At 49.7% G+C, this 20,730-nt stretch overlaps 1 protein-coding gene across 4 annotated transcripts in view; it reads left to right on the forward strand.

The window, feature by feature from the left end:
* Positions 1–20,730, forward strand: part of ATP9B (ATPase phospholipid transporting 9B (putative)) — a 164,007-nt gene that overhangs the window by 36,048 nt on the left and 107,229 nt on the right. For all 4 annotated transcript variants that reach the window (XM_040985149.1, XM_040985150.1, XM_040985151.1 and 1 more), the window contains exons 5-7: positions 2,141–2,249; positions 13,210–13,268; positions 20,325–20,376. In XM_040985149.1, coding sequence (XP_040841083.1) covers positions 2,141–2,249; positions 13,210–13,268; positions 20,325–20,376 — 220 coding nt within the window. The remainder of the gene's footprint in view (positions 1–2,140; positions 2,250–13,209; positions 13,269–20,324; positions 20,377–20,730) is intronic.

The raw sequence follows: 20,730 nt of genomic DNA on the forward strand, positions 1-20,730 counted from the left end.
GCTGAGAACGGGGCCCCTGAGTGGGAGGACATGCCGAGATGGGGGCCCCTGAGTGGGAGGACATGCTGAGATGGGGACCCCTGAGTGGGAGGACATGCCGAGATGGGGGCCCCTGAGTGGGAGGACATGCCGAGATGGGGGCCCCTGAGTGGGAGGACATGCTGAGATGGGGCATCTATGGGATTGTGAAGTGGTATACTTTCTTTACCGAACAGTTTGGTTGTTTCTCAGGGTATTTCCTGTCCTTGGGACAGGCTGATGCATGGCTATAGAAGGTGGTCAGTGTAAAGGCCTAACGGGGAGGGATGCTGAGCCCTCTCATGACCTGGGTGGTTCTGTTGGTATGGTGCCCAGCTCTGAGTGACTACAGGAAGTGCATTGCCTGTTTTCAAAGGGTAGTGCTGTGGCCCGTGCACTATGAATCATCAAAGCTTCCATTGCAGAAAGAATCAGTGTGTGCTAAAGGACCTGCACCATGAGCCTGAGCTATCGGTTGTGTTCACTGGGCTTTCGGTACATGCTGGGGCCGTCACTTGCTGCTTTGGCCCAGGGAACTGAGGGTGCTTTTTGGAGTTGTGCTTCCAGGAATGCTGGAATTCGCTAGCAGAAATCAGATGAGCTCTTTCCCAGTGGTTCAGGAGTTTGTGTGCTGGGGTCCCAGGTGGTCTGTGCTCTGGGAAAGGGCCTAACGAAGCTTACCACTCCTGCAAGGAGAGTCTTAAGGGGACTGAAGACAGGCACAGTGAGAATTCGGGAGGGTTGAGGAGTTCCTGCAGCCTGGAGAGGCTGTGTCATGCATATAAGGCCGTATCGGCGATGCTAGTGGGGGGATGTTGGACCTGGGCTTGCGCCACGTGCTTGCCACCCAAGGATCCCTGGGAAAGAGGGGTGCATAGGCCATCCAGGAAGCAGCCTGGGACTAGGGGCAGAGTATTGAGAAGGGGCACTGAGCAGTGCTGGACGGAGTCACACTTGTGCAAGCTGGCGGTCACATGGGGTGGTAGGGACGTGGGAGGTCTGCAGGGAGGGACAGGTGAGGAGATGTGGTGGACTGGGAAGATGAGTCAGATGTGAGGCAGAGGCATTCATGAGGCCGTTAGGCCTGGGGCTGGAGACAAGTAGAGGGGCTGGATCTGGTGTGTAAGGGATGCGCTTCTGGGACTGCTGACTAGTGAGACTACAGGAAAATGGAGGCAGAGAGCCAAGATGGCTGGCCTGTCGAGAGAAATTGATCCAGTGTTCTGTTGTTGAAAGAGTAGGCTAGAAGGGCTGTAACTGACTTCAGTCACAATCTTACCGTTGACTGAAGTCAGAGGAAAAGTACTGGAGTGCCCATGCTTGCCACTGCAGACCCCGGTGTGTGCGGGCGAGGGTCAGTGTCCAGCAGCAGGTGCGGGAGCTGCAGCCCCTGGCCTGTGCGGGAGAGGGTCGGTGTCCAGCAGCAGGCGCGGGAGCTGCAGAGCCTGGCGTGTGCGGGAGAGGGTCGGTGTCCAGCAGCAGGCGCGGGAGCTGCAGAGCCTGGCGTGTGCGGGAGAGGGTCGGTGTCCAGCAGCAGGCGCGGGAGCTGCAGAGCCTGGCGTGTGCGGGAGAGGGTCGGTGTCCAGCAGCAGGCGCGGGAGCTGCAGACCCTGGCGTGTGCGGGAGAGGGTCAGTGTCCAGCAGCAGGTGCGGGAGCTGCAGACCCTGGCGTGTGCGGGAGAGGGTCGGTGTCCAGCAGCAGGCGCGGGAGCTGCAGAGCCCAGTGTGTACGTGTGCGGGAGAGGGTTGTTGTCCAGCAGCAGGCGCGGGAGCTGCTCTGTGTTCCTAAGTGCTTTTATTCTATTGAAGTGCAGCAATTAAGTATGATATTTTTATGTCAGTCATGGTTAATTTGATACTTGAATGCCTAAGTGTTCTAAATATAATTCATGGGTTTATTGAAGACTGCTAATTTCCTTTTTCTTTGGGTTACTAAGTATCTATTGATATGTAGCTTGAAGTACATATTTTGATGTGAACTTAGAAAGTTTTCTTAGGTAATTAAGAGTTGTAAATCTTTCACTAAGTGTTTCTTTAGAAACACTTTTAATTTTTTTTCATTTCATGTTTTAGAGTAATGTGAAAAGGTTCAATTTTCTAAAATACCTTTTTTGTTTTATAGGGGTTTGTCTTGGCTGTCACCATCATACGGGAAGCAATTGATGAATTTCGACGTTTTCAGCGAGACAAGGAAGTGAATTCACAACTATACAGCAAGCTGACAGTAAGAGGTTAGCAAGACTTTTTTAAAGAAAGATTTATTTATTTTTATTGGAAAGGCAGACATACAGAGAGGAGCAGAGACAGAGAAGAAGATCTTCCATCTGTCTGAGGATTCACTCCCCAAATGGCTGCAACAGCAGGAGCTGAGCCAATCCGGAGCCAGGATCCTGGAGCCTGGAGCCTCTTCCGGGTCTCCCACGCGGGTGCAGGGTCCCAAGACTTTGGACCATCCTGGACTGCTTTCCCAGGCACAAGCAGGGAGCTGGTTGGGAAGTGGGGCTACTGGGATTAAGACCGGCGCCCATATGGGATCCTGGTACGCATTTGGCCCAGCAAGACTCTTCTCACCCTAGGAATATTTGCTTGATGTGGTCATCATTTTGGAGTTAACAGATTTTGTCCTTGAAAACAATGTGCAGTGGCATGCTCGTCTAGTTTCTTACATAACGCATATGATTTGTTCTCTAGCTGCTTGGGTGTGTGTTTGTCAGTGCTTATACACACACATGTACATTTATATACACATGCAGGCACATGCTGGCACATGGATAGATACTGACAACTATTTAATGTGTTCTGTTACTCTGCTTAGACACCAGTGAACCACAGCTGACGTCTGCATTTGTTGTGGAAAACAATATCAAATACACTCATGTTGTCAGACATCTGTGCCCTGGCATACCTCTCCCTACATCAAGGGACCAACGACTGCCTGCAGCACCAGCATTCCCTGTGGGCAGTGCATCTAGTCATGGCTCTTCTACTTCCTGCTGGGCTCCCTGTTCACATGCCTGGGGAAGCAGCAGATGATGGCCCAAGTGCTTGAGCCCTTGTGTCTGTGTGGGAGGCCTGGGAGAAAGCTTGCCATTGCGGCCATTTGGGGAGTGAACCAGCAGATGGAAGACCTCCCTCCCTCCTTACCTCCCTCTTTCCTTCCCTCATTCTCTCCTTCCCTCCCTGTCTCCCTCTCTTCCTCCTCCTCTCTCCTTCCCTCCCTTTCTCCCTCCCTCCTTCCCTCTCTTCATCCCTCGTCACTTCCCTCATTCTCTCCTTTTCTTCCTGTCTCCCTCTTCTTCCTCCTCTCTCTCCTTCCCTCCCTGTCTCCTTCTTCCTCCTCCTCTCTCTCCTTCCCTCCCTCCCTCCTTTTTTTCCTCCCTCTCTCCCTCCCTCCCTCCTTACTTCTCTCATTTTCTCCTTCCCTCCCTGTCTCCCTCTCTTCCTCCTCCCCTCTCTCTTTCCCTGCCTCCCTGCACCTGAGGATCTAGTTTTCATTTAGAATCTTTGACACTTACTTCACTCATATTCTTTTTTCTTTTCGCCTCTCTTCATTCCACTCTTCTCATTTCCCTTCTGTTACTCTCCTCTCACCTTCCTTCCTTGGTTCCTGCAGAGAGAACAAGCTCCCAAATGCTTGTAGTATTGGACTTGGGCAGCAGCCAGGTCTACCAAGTGGGTGGCCGTGACGCAGTCCTGAGCCCTCACTGCTGCTTTGCAAGGAACTGAAATTGGGTGTGGAGCCGTGAGCCCAGCCAGACAACTTGATATAGGATGTGCTGAAGCCACTGTGACAGCATCCTTGTGTACAGAAGGAGCTGTTGACTTGACCTTCTGCCCACAGAGAGAAGGAGCAGTGTGTTGGGGAGTAGGGTTGGTATGTGCATTGAGCTTGCAGAGCTGGACGTGGGACAACCGAGCACGCACTCCTCACGGCCCCGCAGCTTTAGTGCGCAGTGCTGCGTGTCTCCTGTGGTATATACATTGACCTTGCAGAGCTGGACGTGGGACAACCGAGCACGCACTCCTCACGGCCCCGCAGCTTTAGTGCGCAGTGCTGCGTGTCTCCTGTGGTATATACATTGACCTTGCAGAGCTGGACGTGGGACAACCGAGCACGCACTCCTCACGGCCCCGCAGCTTTAGTGCGAAGTGCTGCGTGTCTCCTGTGGTATATGCATTGACCTTGCAGAGCTGGACGTGGGACAACCAAGCACATACTCCTCACGGCCCCCACAACTTTAGTGCGCAGTGCTGCGTGTCTCCTGTGGGTGCACGGATGTGTGCAGTGAGTTGCTGCTTCAAAATAATCCTTTCTGAAATTATGATTTCTAATAATTTGCTGGCCTATGTGTCACATCTTATAAAATCCATACCCTGGACGGATACAGTTAAGTGGTATTTGGTCTTTTCATGAAGTAGTGCCACCAACAGCAGCATCTAATTCTAAAGCAATTTTAACATTTTTAAAAAAACAACCCAGACTGCATCCCTGCCCCTTGCCCCTTCTCTGCATGCTGCACCCTGGGTGACCACTATACCCCTTTTGTACCCCTGGCTGCCTAGACCGCTCTGTGGTATGAAATTGCACATTTTCAGCTTGGCACTCTCTCAGGGCTCTCCTGGTGACCACGTCTGTTAGAGGGCACCTGTGAGGACCGCTCTGTCCCGCTTATCCCTTCTTGCAGTCCTTCACACATCCAAGGAGGGAGGTGCTTCAGATACTGTATGTGAAAGAGCCACAGTTTCAGAAATCAATTAGCCAGCAACAAGGCCTGTAGCAGAGGGAGAAATGTCTGACTTCCACAGAAATACGCAAAACTCAGGAGGCATGCAGCGGCCCAGGAAGCTCGTGAAGATGGCATCTGGGCTCCAGACGGTGGGCTTACTAGAGCAGAGTTACGTGTCTTAGATATGATGAAGGAGCTGAAATGTACTAGCTCGAATGACGTGCAAACAGTACATCATGCTAGGACACATTAGAATTCAAGTTGCAGAGCTGAAAGAGTATGAGGGTTCAGTGGCAGACCAGAGCAGGCTAAAGACAGACTCAGCGAACTGGAGGTCAGTGAAATGATCCCATGGCACAGCAGAAAGAATGGAGAGGCCTGGAAGCATGTGGAAACTCCAGGGACTTCCGTCCTACACATGTTGAAAGTCCTGTAGGGGAGGACCCCTCTATGTGCAGTGGCCAGAGACTCTGCCATCTGACAAAAGACAGGAGTCCACAGAGTGCAGTGGGCCCTGGCAAGGAGAAACTCAGGACAGCTCTCGGAAAGCAGCTAGAGAAGCAACTGTTGGTCAGGTGTTGCCTGCCAGTGAGAGATCTGAAGGGTATTGGTGACACCCGCACGGTGGGGAACAGGGGTAGGCAGGAGAGGTGCCTGTGCTGCATGTTGGAGAGCCTCAGTCCCAGCCCCACTTGGTGCAGATGCTGGGAGATGTAGTGACAGGTCAGGGGAATGAACTCTTGCCACCGTGGGGGACCGGGATTGAGCTTCTGGATCCCAGCTCCAGTATAGCCCCAGGCTTGGCCAGTGTGGGCACTGGGAAATAAACCAGCTGATGGAGGCTCTGTCTCTCTGCCACTCAAAATAAATTTTGTAATTACTTTTGAAATGGTAAAAGGAAAAATTGTCAACTAATTTGTCCAGTAGAATTTGAATGAGAAATTAAGTAAACAAAACTAGTAAGTTTTTACATTAGGAACATCATGAAGAAAGTGAAAGCACACTTGTGTGGTTAAATGTGTAAATCATGTATTGATACGGGTCCAGTCCTCAGAAGATGTCAGGAAGCAGAAGATAACCCAGTTAAACAAGGGCATTCTCCCAGAAAGACACCCAAATGAGCAGTGAGCGGGTGGACAGTGCTCCTCTTGGGAGGGCGGGTCCTGGTCACCATGAGCTGCTGCTCCAGGTCCCTCCAGGTGGGATGGCATTAAACAGACATCTGATGGGTGGGTGGGGCGTTCTGTAGAAAATGCAGGGGACATGAGCAGCTGCACAAGGCATCCTCACAGCACCTCAGAGTCACAGGGTTTAAAACAAGAGTGCAAGCAGCGTTTGCCAGTGTTGGTCATCGTGACACTGCCTATTTGCCATTGGGTAGGTACGTTACTTGTTGCAGTTGGTTCTCAGCTCTTTGTTTGCAGTCACTTGTGCCACTCCCTCCAGCGAGTTCCAGGTCTGGGTTCTTATGTTAGACTTCCACCGTGTTCTCCATAACCCCAGCTCCTGGTTCACCAGTCTCCACCTCCTGTGATACCACACTGAGGCTGCACCATTGTCTGTACACCTTTCTCCCACTTCGTGCCAGAGCAGTTCCCGGCTGTAGCTGTTAAAAATGGGCCGATTTTCTTGATTTTCTTCTGCTTGTGTTGTTAGTTCCTAGATAGCCCATAGATTTTTGTATGCAGATTTTGTTGTCTACATTTCCTCTAAGTTGTTTCTGGTTCCCAGAGTTTCTCAGTGGAATCTTTAGAGCTTTCCACATACTGGATTATGTTATCTACAAGTAGAACTTTTGCGATGTGGTGTCATTTTTTGTTTTTCCCACTTGATTGTTCTGGCGTGGACTTGTGGGAGTATATCAGTAGGAATGGTGCAAATGCACTTCCTTGTCTGGTTCCAGATAGGACAAGTTTTCTGCCCAGTGTGCTGGTTTTTGTTGTGTTGAGATGCACTCCTTTTGTATCTGCTCATTGGGGTTTTCTTGCCATGAGGTTGTGCTGGTTTTTGTTGAATAGTTTTTCTACGTATCTTGAAGCCTTCATGTTGTTTTTGCCCTTCGTTGTTGGATTTGATGTGTGTGTGGTCCTGGGGTGACCTTCCTTGAGTTTCCTGGATGGGTACTTCCTGTCGGGCCTCTGCTTTCCCTGCAGCTGCTCTGCCTGTCCACTTCATGGTGGACAGCAGTTCTGGGAGTCACATGGTACCTGCCCTCCCACCAGGTTGCTCTGATATGGGCAGGGGTGCTTCAGGGAACTTCAGAATCATGTGTAAGTTTCCACAGCAAGCCTTCCAGGATCTCAACTGGGAGTATGTTGGACCGAGGGGTTAGTCTGGGGGAGAACTGGCAGCGCACAGCACCAGGTGAGTCCCAGGAGCCAGGAGCAGGGCAGAGCTCTCCCCATGTGAATTGCTTTTGAAGGTTCCCTTGGTAATACTGGCTGCTCTTAGGGTTTCACTGCCTTCTTGATGTCTTCTGATTTTGTTGATTGTTTTGAACAATTTGGTTATAATGTGCTCAGTATAATTTTTTTCATGTTTCTAATACATTCCATTTTGCTTGTTAAAACTGTGGGTTCTAATTTCCTTTACACATGGAAATAGTTTAGCGTCTTTCTTCAAGCTCTCCCCTCCCTCCCCAGCTCCAGGGATCCCAGTGTAACAGTTGTAGGCTGCTGAGAGTGTCACACAGCTCACTGATGCCCGAGGGTTTTCTTTCTCTCTCATTTTGCAAAGGTCTGTTGCTGCGTCTCAGCTGCATTATTCCTTCCTTCATTCCTGTTGACTTGTAATTCTCATCTCCATCATTGCAGTTTTTAAGCTTACAAATTATAACATTATATCCATGTGAGTTGAATGATTATTCTCATGCATTCCTACTTCGTTGTATGTTTAGTAATTAAGAAACAATTCCATTCTACTCTTCATTTTGAAGTTTATTTGAGAGATTAAGGCGCAGCCGAGTGGGTGAGGGACCACCCAAGGGGAGGAGGAGCCTGAACCTTGTCCTGTTCAGAGAAGCCCCTGCCTACATCCCTGCCTGGCTGGGGACATGGGGCGCACCAAGGCCAGGCTGGACTGGTAGCGCTCTGCCTTACTGTACAAAGCGCATTCCTTTGACTCTGCCTTACTATGTAAGATGCATTATTTTGGCTCTCAGACCTCTCCTTTGTTTCCCCTTTCAGCCTCCCTATAACAAGGACACACCCCATGATCCTCAGGCACGACTTCTCTGGCCCACTGTCTCACTGGACTGTGATCCTCACCCAGGAGTGCTCTCAATAAAACTTGTTTTGAGCGGAGCTTCATTCTATGTAACTTTCTGGTTCTGAACCCCAAAATTGAAGCTAAAGAGGGCCTAGCGCACTAGCATAGCGGTTGAAGTCCTCACCTTGAATGCGCAAGGATCCCATATGGATGCTGGTTCTAATCCTGGCAGCTCCACTTCCCATACCTGGGAAAGCAGTCAAGGACGGCCCAGAGCTTTGGGTCTCTGCACCTGCATAGGAGACCCGGAAGAGTTCCTGGCTCCTGGCTCCTGGCTCCTGGCTTTGGATTGGCTCAGCTCCAGCTGTTGCAGCTGTTTGGGGAGTGAATCCTCAGACAGATGGAAGATCTTCCTCTCTGTCTTCTCCTTTCTGTATATCTGCCTTCCAATAAAAATAAATCTTTTAAAAAAATTGTGAACCCAGAGAGAGGCCAAGTGATAGTTACTTACCTGTGTATGCGTGGTCCCAGACACAAGGTGAGAGGAGGTTCGGCCAGTCAGTTAGTTGTCACCTGCTTCTCCCCTTAGATGCCTGCAGCAGCTGAGAGTGGGCCAGGCTGAAGCCTGTGTACTGACGGCGTGGATTATCAAGAGCTTGGATTCAGGAGCAGAGCCGGGACTCCAATCCAGGCACTCCTGTGTGGGGCGGGGGTTCCACACACCCACTGCATACTTGACCCACTTCAGCTGTAGGCTACATTGAAATTTTGGGGACCCAGTGTGATGGCTCAGTGGCTAAATCCTCACTTTGTATGTGCCGGGATCCCATATGGGCGCCGGTGTATGTCCCGGCTGCTCCATTTCCCATCCAGCTCCCTGCTGGTGGCCTGGGAAAACAGTTGAGGAAGGCTCCAAGTTGGGACCCTGCACCCACATGGGAGACCTGGAACGAGCTCCTGGCTCCTGGCTTCGGATCAGCTCAGGCCAAGCTGTTGAGGCCACTTGGGAAGTGAACCAGTTGATGGAGAATCCTCCCTATGACTCTGACTTTCCCATGAAAATAAATCACTCTTTAATTTTTTGTAAGGTTGCAGAGTGCTTGTGTGCCCTGAGTCCTGCCCACACCTCCCGGCCTTTGCCCTGTGTCCCTGCAGCCGTCGAGCTGCTCTGTCCTGGAGGTGCCTGTTCTGGCCCGCATGATGGACTGTCTCTTGTGTTTTAGGTTTTGGATTCATTCTTGTTACATTTCAGTGCTTGTTACCTTATTTTTGGTTTGCTTTTTTGTCCGAATAACATTCCACAGGATGGGTAGACCATAGTTGTTCATTTGCTCCCCAGCCATCTGAGCCCCGGAGGTTTGTATGTGGGAGCTGGGAGAGACCCCTGGCTCGGAGTCGCTTCGTGTGTGATGCCGGGAGTAGCACAGCTGCTTCGTGTGTAATGTACGGCAAGTTTTTTTGTTTTTTAACAGGTTGAGATTATTGTAATTAATACATTTCCACATGTGGTGGATCAGCAGATAATGCAGAAATTGAGTTGTGAAGGGATTTTTTGTCGTGATGTCAGTTACTAGAGGGGAAAATGTTTTTCCTTAAGAATTTTATTCTTGGGCCCGGCGCGGTGGCGCAAGTGGTTAAGGTCCTCGCCTTGCACGCCCGGGATCCCATATGGGCGCCGGTTCTAATCCCGGCAGCCCCACTTCCCTTCCAGCTCCCTGCCTGTGGCCCGGGAAAGCAGTTGAGGACGGTCCAAGGCTTTGGGACCCTGCACCCACGTGGGAGACCCGGAAGAGGCTCCTGGCTTCAGATCGGCATAGTATCGGCCCGTTGCGCTCACTTGGGGAGTGAATCATCGGACGGAAGATCTTCCTCTCTGTCTCTGCTCTCTGTATATCCGCCTTTCCAATGAAAAAATAATAAAAATAAATCTTTAAAAAAAAAAAAGAATTTTATTCTTATTTGCAAGGGCGTCATACTCGTACCGTGCGGTGCAATGGGGGATGCTCCCATCGCGCACCCAAGTCCAGCTTCCTCTGGTGAGCAGAGCGCCTCCTGGGAAAGTCTCCATCCATGGTGTGTTGTGAGCCTTGTGTGCATGTGCTTGATCAACCTGAAAGGGGAAGCAGAGAAGGAAAGAAATACCTGGTTTGACAGCCTGTCCAGCGGTGCCCCGTGTCCACGGTCACCTGTTTCTCACATGTGGCTACTCATTTCCTCCTGCCAGCTCCTGGTGCCTTGTGGTAATGTCAGTCACGATCCCTGTGTCTGTGGGCATGCTCTGTAGGCCGTCGTGCCATTGCCGAGGAGCTTCAGGAGCTCCAGGGTCATGGCGCAGTCCTTGTGCTGTTGTACCATGGGTTAATTTTAGGTGTTTCTTAGAGAACGAACGGCCGTGAAAGTAATTATCAGTTTTTCCTTGAACTTATCATAGAGTCTGAGATTTAGAAGATAGATGTGGTTATTTGAATATTTACAACTTGATAGCTTCTGGAGACTGCTCTCAAGGTCAGAGGGGCCAGGGTGTCCTGCAGGTGGGACCTGGGCAGGGAATAATGCCTGCAAGACAGTGCAGGGGCGATGGGGAAGACCAGCACGTGACGATGCAGAGAGCGATAGAGGGAGCCTTCCGTGCTCAGGCTTGTCCCTGTGCGGCTGAGGCCAGAACCCCATCTGCGCTCTCCTGTGGGTTGCGGGGAGTCAAGGTCCCTGTGTGGAGCCTTGCCTGGAAGAGAGCTTTGGTGAGCACAGTCTCCCTGCCTTTCTCTCCCCACTGGGACGATGAGCTCGAAGGAGGACCTGCACTTTCCGGCATGCAGTGTTAGAATTGTTGAAGAAGTCTGGGCCTGTGGAACGAGGGAAGTGCGTGTGCATGCCCTGATCAGACATATGGGCCTGTGGTCTCACTGCTTTGTTATCCTATATTTAGTCTTGGAACGTATTGTTTATAGCGTAATCTTAGGAAACCTTTGAGAACTTTTGGTGCTGTATTTTAGCCATAAACCTTTTTTCTTAATCAAAAGTAAGTTTCACAAAAATGGAATTAGCAGTCAATATGTGAGAGCACTTCAGAAATTCATGGAAAACTGGAACCTAAGGTGAGCTGGGAGTGGATTTGTTGTGGAGTGTAAGAAGCCAGCTACGTGGCTGATTCGGCTTGCTACTACGTGCCCTGCAAGGCGGCTGGTGCTGTGCAGACACTGGTGCCCCCTGCTCTAGCCCGGGCTCTCACCTGGCCCAGGCCTGCTCATTGCTACGTGCCCTGCAAGGCGGCTGGTGCTGTGCAGACACTGGTGCCCCCTGTCCTGGCCCAGGCCTGCGCATTGCTAGCATTTGGGGAGTGAAGTGGTGCATCTTTGTCTCCCTGTGCATTTCAAAAAATAAACAAAAATTTAAGTTCACTTAGACACAGAAAAATGTGAAATCCATGCATGATGTTTAACAACACACGTTTCTCGTGAGCTCTGTTACATGCCTGCAGGCGTTTCCTACCACAGTGCCTCTTAGGAGAGCAGGTGTTTCTCCTGTCTCTGTAACAGAGTGAGCCGAAAGAAAGCAAAGGGGCAGTGTGCTGGCTCAGCTAGCTGACGCAAATCTCCAAGTGCGGGGATCCCATGCGGACGCCGGTTCATATCCCAGCTGCTAGCCTTCCCATCCAGCTCCCTGCATGTGAGTTGGGAAAGCAGTGGAGGACAGCCCAAAACCTTGGGACCATGCACCTGTGTGGGAGACCTAGAAGAAGCTCCTGGCTCCTGGTTTCGGGTCGATTCAGCTCCAGCCATTGCTGTCATTGGGAAGTATAAAGCAGCAGATGGGCTATCTTTCCATCTCGCCTTCATTCTAAGTCTGCCTTCCCAATAAAAATAAATAAATCTGCAAAAAAGGAAAATAAAAATAAAGAAATCAGCAGAAAGGAAAGAGGTGCTAGAGAGCGAAGTGCCTGGCAGAGACTCGTGCCAGCCCCATGTGCTGGCACACGAGTGCAGGCTGTCAGTGGCGCCCGCGCCTGCTGTCTGGCCGAGTGGCGAGCAGAGGAGCAGCTCCCTTTGCTGTGTGTAGGTATCTGATTAGGACCATAAACCCGTAGTAATGTTTTGTCCGAACCTGGCTCATAAAAATGCTGTTTCATTTTGGGAATAAAAGGGGCTCCAGACCCATGGGCTTGCATAATTGGGGTACCCTGGGAGAAAATGCATGATTTATCAAAGTCCAGGAGCAAGGTGTTAGCACTAAACCCCCGCTTTGAGAGGTGCTTTGAGAAGCATGCCAGGGGATGTGCATCGTGCCAGGCAGCAGCAGGTGGACCGAGTGCCACAGCAGGTGATCTGCCCCAGGTTCGAGAGCAGTCAGAAATGAGGGCAGAATGGACCTGTGTGCCTTCTGGGACTTGTACTCCGTAGCCCTCACAGGTAAGTGTTCTATGTTAGGCAATATGTAGACAGTTGAAGAATTTTCTCGCTATAATAGCTGAAGAATTACTGCTAGTAGAAGGGCTGCTTGCCGATCCTGCTCTGTGGAATGTGGTTTTGGTTTCAATTTTCTTTTTTTTTTTTTTTTTAAGATCTATTTTTTATTGCAAAGTCAGATATACAGAGAGGAAGAGAGACAGAGAGGAAGATCTTCCATCCGATGATTCACTCCCCAAGTGAGCGCAACAGCCAGTGCTGGAGGTGAGCCAATCCGGAGCCAGGAGCCAGGAATCTCCTCCAGGTCTCCCACGTGGGTGCAGGGTCCCAAGGCTTTGGGCCATCCTTGACTGCTTTCCCAGGCCACAGGCAGGGTGCTGGATGGGAAGTGGAGGAGCTGGGATTAGAACCGGCATCCATATGGGATCCCGGCGTGTTGAAGGTGAGGGCTTTAGCCACTAGGCCACCGCGCCGGGTCTGGTTTTAGTTTTCTGTGAGTTATGTGTCAGAGACATTCATTTGTAATCAAGTTATTCAGGTTCAGTCATCAAACTCTTGAACTTGTTATTTCTGATTATTGCTGATTTTACTGAGAACTGGGATTGTGAAAAAATAAGGGGAGAAGCTCCCAGATGGGGACTCTGATTGAACTTCCAAAAGACGTTCCTTCTCAGATGCCTACAGGGAGGCTTAGTTAGTTATATTGATTATTAGTGTGTCTGTTTAAAATTACAACTGTAACTATAGATCTTGATTTGTTTTCCCCTAGTTATTTTGAAAATTATACTTTGCCTATTAAAAGCTGAAGTCTGGTGTGCTGTTCCTTGCTTGAGCTGATTCTTTTTCTTTTTAAGGTAAAGTCCAAGTGCAGAGTTCCGACATTCAAGTTGGAGACCTCATCATAGTGGAAAAGGTTGGTACATTTTAAATACTGCTCACTCATAGTTCGCCCGATTGCAAGTGTCTTGAATCTGAAGACAGTTGAGACAGATATTTTAACCCTCATGTCCTTGAGTAAGATTTGATATACATGAAGAACCAGCTACATTTTGCGCCTTCTGTCTGTGTGGCTTGGATGTAGTCGGTGTACACAGGTGAGGTGTGCATTATGGCAAGTAGGGTGTGCTAACTGCTGATGGCACAGTGTCAGGACTGCTCAGAACCAGTAATAACGGTCCAGTTTTCAGAATTTCATTTACACACGGTGGTGCTGTGTATAGTTGTCACATGTAATTCTTAGAGTTTCCATTTAAAAAAGGAAAGGTAAATGGAAATAAAGATTTAGGGAACAAAGAGTGAACTAGAGTTAGTGTGGGAGGAAAATGAGAATCAGCATGGGAAAGAGGGAGGGTGGTCACACTGTTGGCCTGGTGTGTCATTCCCTCTGCCCTCCCCCTGTGCACACTGCACGCGTGTCTAATGTGTCTGCTGGGAGCCTGTTGGCTTCCTGTGGCATACGGGCATCTCCTGCCATGCATGTATGCCTGGGAGAGAACAAACCGAGCTGTGTTCTTCCGCCTCCCTGCTGATGAGTGAGTGCTGTGTGGACTCGTGTGGACTGCTCTGCTCATCCTGTCATTGACATGTGAGCGCCCTGCCCACTGTGTGTGTCTGCATGAGACAGTCTGTGCTAACTTGTGCTGCCTGCCTTGTGCTGGGATCCACTCTGTTCACGTCTCTTCTAGGTATGCGTTGACTTGCCTGCATACACTTTTGTGGATTGTCTCTTTTGATTCTTTAAGGCTGTGGAAGGTAGGTGCCCAGGAGGCCTCCTACATGGTATTTGAACTCTTGGTGACACACAGATATTCAGGACAGACTCGGCCTGAGCCACCTGGTAGGCATCAGCCAGGTAGGATCTCTCCCTCTGGGAGACAAAATGGCTTTTGCTAATGTTGGTCTGTACTCCAAGAATGTCTTGGATGTTTGCCTTTTACAAAAATTGTCTAAAAGCAAGTGTGTTTTGGTAACTTGTTCACATGGTCATCTGTGTCTGTGGGCCGCGCGTTCCGAGCCCTGTCGTTCTCCAGCCTCCTGCTGGTTAACAGCGTGCATTGCACACTTGCTGTGGGCGTGACTCTCACAAGAGGTGCTGCAGTTGGATCGTCTTTTCAGGAAGCATCAGGCTGAACTCAGTGTCGGTCCAGCCTGCAGAGCCTGAATCCTTCGAGGCTGGGCTTCTGCGTGAAGTGGGTGGCATGATAGGGTGCCTCTTTGGATCCTGATCTCAGTCTTCCCAGCACAGAGGCTGGCAGTGCTGGGCTCCAAGCCTTGGGTCCCCAGGGACTGTGCACTGTGTCCGTGCGGTGACGGGAAGGCTCCATCTGAGCCCTGATGGGCTCACTGTGTCCATTTCCTTCTGGGCCTGATTGCACTGCTGGGTCTTGACTAAATGTAAAAGGCTAGAACTGAAACTTTTTCAAAAAGTAAGATTTATTTATTTTTACTGGAAAGTCAGATTAACAGAGAGAAGGAGACTCAGAAAAAGATATCTATGCATTAGTTCACTCCCCAAGTGGCTTCAGCAGCTGCAGCTGAGCCAGTCTGAAGCCAGGAGCCAGCAGCTTCTTCTGGGTCTCCCACATAGGTGCAGGGTTCCAAACCTTTAGACCGACCTCCGTTGCTTTCCCAGGCCACAAACAGGGTGATGGATGGGGAAATCTGCAGCTGCCTTCCCAGCCAGCCGTCAGCAACACCCGCCATTTCTTTGGTCTGCATTAGCAGGAACTCAGGTCAGGAGTGGAGGCACAGAACCTACTGCGATAAGGGCCATGGACACACTGACTGACTGTAATAACGGGCGTGCACACACTGACCGTAGTTAGGGGCGTGCACACACTGACTGACTGACTGTAGTAAGGGGCGTGCACACACTGACTGACCGTAGTTAGGGGCGTGCACACACTGACTGACTGACTGTAGTAAGGGCCGTGCACACACTGACTGACCATAGTAAGGGCTGTGCACACACTGACTCACCATAGTAAGAGCCGTGCACACACTGACTGACTGACTGTAGTAAGGGCCGTGCACACACTGACTCACCGTAGTAAGGGCCATGCACACACTGACTGACCGTAGTAAGGGCCGTGCACACACTGACTCACCATAGTAAGGGCCGTGCACACACTGACTCACCATAGTAAGGGCCGTGCACACACTGACTCACCATAGTAAGGGCCGTGCACACACTGACTGACTGACTGTAGTAAGGGCCGTGCACACACTGACTCACCATGGTAAGGGCCGTGCACACACTGACTCACCATAGTAAGGGCCGTGCACACACTGACTCACCATAGTAAGGGCCGTGCACACACTGACTCACCATAGTAAGGGCCGTGCACACACTGACTCACCATAGTAAGGGCCGTGCACACACTGACTCACCATGGTAAGGGGCATGCACACACTGACTCACCATAGTAAGAGCCGTGCACACACTGACTCACCATAGTAAGGGGCGTGCACACACTGACTCACCATAGTAAGGGCCGTGCACACACTGACTCACCGTAGTAAGGAGCGTGCACACACTGACTGACCGTAGTAAGGGCCGTGCACACACTGACTCACCATAGTAAGGGCCGTGCACACACTGACTCACCATAGTAAGGGGTGTGCACACACTGACTCTTAGGCACTAGGTGCATGCCTGGTACTGTGGCTTTTATTTGGACATGACTGTGCCAGGCGGCTCTGCAGGCTGTGCCCTGCTGGAACAGCACTTGCACCCTGAAATCTGGGGACTGCGCAAGGGAGCAGGAAGGGTTCACAGAAGCTGAGTCTGCCCTCCGCTGGCCACTGGGGAGTGGCCTGTCAGCTGAGAAGGGGGTTTGTGTAGCGCACAGAAGACATTGTGTGAGCTCCAAAGCCTTAACCAGCATGGAGAAGCTTCGTGCTCCTGGCTTGTTAGACAGCCTTGCACATCAGCCCTGGGAGGGCACATGGTCACTGCAGTGTCATGATGTCCCAAAATGTCCCATGTTATCAGCAGGGCTCTGTTAGTTACACAAGCTGTGAAGAAACTCGTGTTGAGCATCAAGGAGGAGCTGAAAGAAACTTGACGGTATTCTTCCCTGAGGAAACGTGAGGAAACAGATGAGGGTGAAGAGGCTGCCTGGTGCAGCACTGGGGGAGTTCTCAGCACCATACTCCCTACTAAGTGCAGCTCTCTGGGGAGTTCTGGGCAACTAAGGGAGCAAAAAGCAGGGATGTGGAGGGGCCACCTGCAGCGATGTCTCCGGCCAGAAGTCTATGTGCTTGGGAACCAGTGCCATAAATGAGCAGGAGGAGGATGTTACTGTAAAGGACATGGACACCCGTCCACATGTGTAAGTCAGGGAAGTATTTCAAAACTCTGCTGCAAGTACAGGCTTGGCTCACCTGGGATATTCAAGGCACTTTCATCTGATGTAGAGTTGGAGGGATTTTGAATCTTGGGATGGGAAAAGGCTTCTTGGACTTTACCCAAGAATATCACATTAAACAAATTTGACAAACTACATTTACATCTCATTGAAATTGAAACTGTACAAACCATGTAAATATTGTGGAAGGGCACACTGCAGATGAGGAGAAAGCATTTGTAAACTCAATGAAAATTTGACCAGAATATCTCTGGAACATGTGAAATGCCACGAGCCCTAACTGGTGCACAGGTGGGGGTGAGTGTTATTAGACAGGCATCAAGGTGTGCGCAGGTGGGGGTGAGTGTGCGCAGGTGGGAGTGAGTGTTGTTATTAGGCATCAAGGTGTGTGCAGGTGGGGGTGAGTGTTATTAGGCATCAAGGTGTGCGCAGGTGGGGGTGAGTGTGCACAGGTGGGGTGTGAGTGTTATTAGACAGGCATCAAGGTGTGCGCAGGTGGGGGTGAGTGTGCACAGGTGGGGGTGAGTGTTATTAAACAGGCATCAGGGCGTGCACAGGTGTAGAATGGTGACGGTGTCCAGACAGCAGTGTAAGCGAGGAGGCTCACATGTTTGTCTTAGAAGATCAAATGGTGTGGTTATTCCAGAAAAATGGTTTGGCATTGGATGTTATATGTTTATTTGAAAGGTAAATTGATGGAGATTCATTTGTTCATTCATTCTGCAAATGGCCCTTACGCAGGGCATTGGGTCAGGCTAGGCTAAGGAGCTGGGAAGTCCATGCCTGTCTCCCTGGTGGGGTCAGGGACCCAGGTGCTGGGGACGTCCTCCCTGTCCTTCCCAGGAAGCTGGGTCAGGACTGGGACCAAGACTCCAGTTGCAGTGAGCAGCTTAACCTGTTACACCACAAGGCCAACTCCTACAAACTCTCTTAAAGAGAGTAAATGTGTAGGTGTCATGTGACCCATCAGTTGAATGTGCATCTTTGTTGAAGAAATGTTCATTTGTGTCAGAATAGATGCATTTTTATGTGGGGATGTTACATCTGCACTATCCCCAGTGACTAGAGACCAGAAACAGTTCAGATGTCATGAACGGGGACTGATTGAAGAGATGGCCGGGTGTGGCAGAGAGCACAGGGCTGCTGAAGGGGAAAGTGCTCACAGAAGACAGAGCAAGGGAGTAAAGGACGATAGTGTGGAAATGAAACCGAGAGAAATCCCACTTGTAATTTCATCAAGAGGAATTAAATTCTTAAGAGTAAGTGTAACAAAAGAGCAAAGTATGGAGGGTTGTGGAGATGTTAAGGAAGTCCTGAGGTGGTGTGAGGCGGTGTCATGGGAGCAGTACTCACTGAGCTGGTCTCCCCATGGCATCTCAGTTGACATGGAAATGGGGGGACACCGAACAGCCGGTGTGGCTTTGAGTGCTCAACGTCTCCATTTCAGACCTTAACACCAAGCTGTGGTAATGGAGACAGTGTGGAGCTGGTGTGAGTGAGTTCATAACCCAGGCCTGGAACGCGGGGCTAGTTGGTTTTGGTAGGAGCACTTGGAATTGTGGGGTGGGTGGTGTTGGCCAGTCCTGCTGGGATTCCTCTGCATTGCTGCTCCGACCGTCCCTCTTTCTGCTTGCTGCTCTTTCTGTGTCTTCCCAGGCATTCTGCTCTCGGTGCATTTTTTGGGATGCCCCTAGGGTATGCCCCTTACAAGTGATGTCTGCCTTTCACTGTCTGTGTCCCTGGCACCAATCAGACATCCAGGCGTGGCACTGGAGTGTATTCGCTGCAAAGGATTATGCAGGGGTCTTTGAGGTGATGGCCTCCTGAACAGCACATGGCACCTTTCCAGATTGTGTCCCTAGCACGTGTTTGTATAAAGTCTAATCAATTGGACATTTTCACATGATTTTCTGTGTGTGGTTGTTCTATTCCCTGGCTCCGACTCCTGTGTTAGATCTGCCGTGTCCTTCCTCTGCCTCCTGGGAGGCGTGGTTGAACAGGATGTTGGTAGAGTGTGCTTTTGTGGGTATGTATTTATGTATGTTAGTGGTGATCTTTCTAAAGAAATTCTTTCCTACCGAAAAATCATGGAAATATTCTTACAGTGTTTGATGAGTGACAAGGCAGGTCTGTGAATATAAAAACTTCCATATCATCTGTCAGGTGGGTTATTCTGACTTCCCTGTTTGGAGTTGAGGTTGAAGTGCCTATAGCCCTGGCACCATCGCTCCACAGCCCTAGGGGGCCCCAGTCTGTCATCTGTGTCACTGGGGAGACCCTCTCGCACGTGGATGCTGGGATTCTGCCTTGTCCCTAGGGTCTGGGTTGCCACTTCTGATAGGTGGAGTCAGCTGTGGTCCTCTCGGCCTTTGCGCTTCCCTGTATGCATGAGAACTGCCCTTGCTGTCCAAAGCACTCAGAGGCTTGTTTTGGCTTATGTTCAATACATTGATCAGTTTATGAGCTTTGGCTTCTGTAAATGCTGTACATTCTAATTTCTGAGCCTTAAGTGTGTTTATGTTTTATGTAATTTGTGTATTTGAGAGGGAGATACATGGTGAGAAATCTGCAGTTTACTCCCCAAGTGTCCACAATGCCCTGGCCAGAACCAGGAGCCAGGAGCTCTAGCTGGGGCTGCTGTCTGGGTATCAGGGTCCCAAGCCCTCGGGACACTTGCTGCTGTTCCCAGGCCATCAGCCAAGAGCTGGGCTGGACATGGAGAGGTCAGACATGAACGAGCACCTATATGGGAGCCTGGCCTTGCAGGCCTCAGCTTTGCCTGCTGTTCCTCATACTCATCTTCATTATGTTCTGCTACTTTTTTAACTACTGAAGGGAGTGTATTTATTGCTGTTTGTCACTGGTATTCATGTATGATGTTTGTGTGTATGTGCTTGTCTGCACATATGTGTGATCGTGTCTGTATGGGCATTGGTGTTCATGTGTGTACTGAGGCGTGTGTGTGTTTTCTGTGTCATTCATTTTTGCCTTCACATTGTTTCTATCCTGTGCTTTCTGTTGGGTTCATTGGTATTCCTCCATCTCCCGCCCCGCCAGCTCCGTTCTAAAATGTGTATCTCTTCCTCTTTGTTTAGCTGTGTCTGTTTTCCCGATTGACTGTTCCACTCATTTCTGTGTGTCATGATTGTGTTGCTAACTTCCATCAGGGTTTCATCCTTGGCTTGCGTGGTCTATGGATCTCCCCCGTTCATTCTTCTGAGTGTCAGAAAGGAATACTGCTGCCCCAGCTGGTCTCCCTCAGCTTTCAGAAAGCCTGTTTTGTTTCTGCTGATAAGTGATCCATTTTTCTTATTTTCTTTCTAAGTGAAGTGTCTACTTAGGTCCCTCAAAATACACATAATTCATGAAATTATTTGAAATATTACTGTTGTAGGTAAGCAGTTTTTTTCTCTAGGTTGATAGATTTTTCACAGTTGATGGAATTATTAGCAATAATGGGTTAAGGTTATGATTGCTGACTTGTGAGAGCTTTTATCCATGTAATACATTTGAGTTTTTCCTTTTTTTCTCTAGTTTAGAATTGTGTCAATACTTAAGGCTGCATGTAGACAGTTAACATTTTGTATTGTTCTCTGCAGAACCAAAGAATCCCATCGGATATGGTGTTCCTTAGGACTTCAGAAAAAGCAGGTACTTTACTTATTCGCTGCTTTACATTGCTGATGATGTAGTAATTTGTTAGTTTTCATTTTAAAAGGTAAAATAAAATGTATAATTATCTTTCAATTATATTTTGAGGTATTCGTTTCTAGATTACATTTCATTGCTGATATTTAAAAACATGACTTCACCATATATGTGTTTTAAAATAATCCTGCTAACCCACTCACCCAGTGAGAGTTTCCATTCACAGATGACCACTGAAATCCAAGTACATAAATGATTATGTGGCTTAGAATTTGATTGCCCTTCTGCATTGCACTTGGATTCATCAACTCTGCAAACTCCACCTAGAGTTGCTTGGTGTACAAAAGGGGCAAGACT

This window comes from Ochotona curzoniae, unplaced genomic scaffold (assembly GCF_017591425.1).
Source record: "Ochotona curzoniae isolate NIBS_2020 unplaced genomic scaffold, NIBS_Ocur_1.0 contig_43, whole genome shotgun sequence".
NCBI lineage: Eukaryota > Metazoa > Chordata > Mammalia > Lagomorpha > Ochotonidae > Ochotona > Ochotona curzoniae.